General features: G+C 21.1%; 1 protein-coding gene across 1 annotated transcript; it reads right to left on the reverse strand.

The window, feature by feature from the left end:
• Positions 1-575: 575 nt before the first annotated feature.
• On the reverse strand, positions 576-3,395 carry PRSY57_1447700 (ubiquitin-protein ligase, putative; the record flags this gene model as incomplete). Its single annotated transcript, XM_012910073.2, has 2 exons — positions 576-2,949; positions 3,187-3,395. 2 exons carry the CDS (start codon positions 3,393-3,395, stop codon positions 576-578), a joined length of 2,583 nt encoding a protein of 860 aa, XP_012765527.2.
• Positions 3,396-3,429: the final 34 nt, after the last annotated feature.

Below are 3,429 nucleotides of genomic sequence, written 5' to 3' on the forward strand. Positions count from 1 at the left end.
TAAAAAAAAAAAAAAAAAAAAAAAGTATGGAAATTATAAAAAAAAAAAAAAAAAAAAAAAAAAAAAAAAAAAAAAAAAAAAAGGAAATGTAGTAATATTATAAATGAAATAAAAAAATGATAATGTGCATTATACACTTTTATTATTATATCTTTGTTTAGGAGTTAAAATAACATAAGAAAAAAAATTTGTAAAATAATACAATTTACACATCATTATTAATCATATATTTAAAGTTATATCAAATGTGTAATTTTTTTTTTTTTTTTTTTTTTTATTTATCCCTCATATATATATATATATATATATATATACATATATACATATACATATATACATATACATATATACATATACATATACATATATACATATACATATATACATATACATATATACATATACATATATACATATACATATATACATATACACATATACATATATACATATATACATATACATATATACATATTTATATAAAAATATGAAATTTTCAAAAAAAAGATAAAATGGTGTACTGTATATTTATTGGGTTTTATTTTTATTCAGATAAAATTTCCATTACATTTTAATTAGAAGAAGGAAAAATACTTTTTGAAGTTAATAATTTTTTTTTTAAAATGATATAGATATTTATGAAAATTTATATAGAGAACAAATAATAGAGAAGGTACTTTATATGATGGGTAAATTTTAATAGAGGAGTTAAAATAAATTAGAGCCTTTTCAATATTTTTAGATACTCCTATACCATAATAATGCATATAACCTAGATTATAACAAGCTCTTGAAATCGTTTGAATAACATGAAAATTGCTTGGATAATATGAAATTATACTTTTATAATGATGATATGCTAATTCATAATCTACTTGATTAAAAGAAAATTTAAAGTAATAATTAAATCTCCATTTATCATTAAAAATATTACCTTCTTCATCAACAAAATCTGTTGATATTATTTTGTCAAAATTGTGTATAACTGGAAGATTTTTTTCATGAGTATTACTGGTTTGATGTATATAAGGGGAATTATTTTCTTTATTAACATGATCATTATTATTATTATTATTATTATTATTATTATTATTATTATCATAATTGTTATTGATGACGTTGCTGCGATTTTGTTGTTTCTTTTCATCCTTAAAGTTTTCTTCCTTTTTTATTTTATTTTTTTTTTTTTGTGGAGATGTTTGCCTTTGATATATGTTCGTATTTGTTGTTAGATCAAAAAATTGATTAGGCGGCAAATTATTCTTTGGATGTATATGAACATACAAACCATATCCCTTATAAGCATAATCTCCGAGTGTGTACAAGGATTTAAAATCATTATGTTCTGAAGCCATTGCTAGATATCTACTTGCATATATTTTTTTGGTATGTATATTATTAGAGGGTAGGAAAAGAGGAAAATCAGATGTTTGTATTTGATAAGATAAATTAACTTGTGATTGTAAATTTCCCGTTTCAGCAAGTAAAGCCATTAAAAATAATGCTTCTTTATTTCTACCTTTTTCTGTATATCTTATAATTTTATTAGTTGTATTTAATACAAATGAATTACTTTCAGCTACTTTTGATAAGAGTGATGCAGCTAATTTACAATTTCGTGATGCTATAATTCCATTATAATGCATAAAACCAATAACATAAGCAGCTAATAAGTTCCCATTATTTAATGATTTATAAAACCAAAAAAAAGCATGTTGGAATGATTGTAATACACCTTCTCCACTTAAATACATACATGCTAAATTAAATTGCGCTGATGATAAATTATTTTTAGATGCTAATTCAAAATAATAAAATGCTAAATTAGTATTCTTTCTAAAACTACCTAATCCAAAAAAATGCATATATCCTAAACCATTATGACTTAAAGAATCATTTAATTTATTTCCTTTAATAAAATATTCTATTGCTTTATCATAATCTATTGGTACACCTAGACCTAATAAGTATATATATCCTAATAAAGATATAGCTTCTGAATTATTATATTTAGATGCTTTGATTAAATAGTTATGAGCCTTTTTATAATCTTTCTCAATTCCATCTATACCTATTAAATATCTTCTAGCTATCATGGTTAATATTTTATGATTTTCATGTAAAGATGATTCTAGAAAAATTTCTATACTTTTTATTTTTTTATTATTCATATTATATCTATCATAATAAGGTACGTTTAATTTTATTAAATCAATTATTTCAAATTCGTTTTTTTCATTAAAATTAAATATTTCATTAGTTAGTTTTAAATAATATCTTGAGGCAGCTTCACAACTTTTTTCTACACCATAACCATTCATATATTTTACCCCTAGGGTTAATGTACTAGCTGGATGGTTACCTAAACTACTACTATAAAAATATAATAAACTTAAATTATGATTTCTCATAAAGTTCATGTTATTTAAATTATTGATGGAATTATCATTTTCATTTTTACTTGGGAAATTATTTAAATTCTTGAAATAATTTTCAAGTTCATCTATATTGTATCTTATATTTTTAATTTTTAAAATGAGTTCATTATTTCTATTAAAATGTATTATAGGCACATTTCTAAATTTTTTATAAACGTCTCCATCCTTATCATATGTAGAATCATTATAATAATAATTATCATCATCATAATTATCGTATTCATCTTTTCGATTATGAAGACAATCAGAAATTTGTTTTTCCAAATTCTTTGCTTTTAAAAATAAATATGTCCTAAATAAGATCAAATTATTTTCTATTTCATTTTCTTTATAATAATAGGAATATAAATTGGGTAATGAAAAATAGTTAGAGTACATTACACCTAAATAAAATTGGGCATCTGAACTTCCATAATCAGCACACACTTTCCATATATATAGGGCATTACATACATTTCTATTTACAGGTTTTAACCCTAGGTAATAAAATATACCACTCAATGTTAGACACCTATAAGGATAAATATATACATATGAAAGAATATATTATTAAAATTGTACCATGTAAATGTTTCCCCCTCACACATATATAAATCAATATTTCTTTTTTTTTTTTTTTTTACGCTTGAGAATTTTGCTATCACATTTTTGTGTACCATATATAAATATATAAATATATATATATATATATATATATTTATATATTTATTTATTTATTTTATTTATTTTTTATTTTTTCTGGTTTTACCTTATATCATAGTGTACACAATTTTTTAATATGCTAAAAGATTTTTCATATTCAGCTTTATCCAATAAATCATATGCCTCAACAAATTGGTCCTTTATCTCATTCAAATTCCTAACATTATCATCTGTACAAACTTTTTTTTCGAAACATAAAATGATTAATATAATGTATATGTAGTATATTTTAAAATAACTGGAAAATGTATACATGCTTCCCCCTTTTAAAACATTTTACAAAAAAAAA

This window comes from Plasmodium reichenowi, chromosome 14, assembly GCF_001601855.1.
Source record: "Plasmodium reichenowi strain SY57 chromosome 14, whole genome shotgun sequence".
NCBI classification, from domain to species: domain Eukaryota; phylum Apicomplexa; class Aconoidasida; order Haemosporida; family Plasmodiidae; genus Plasmodium; species Plasmodium reichenowi.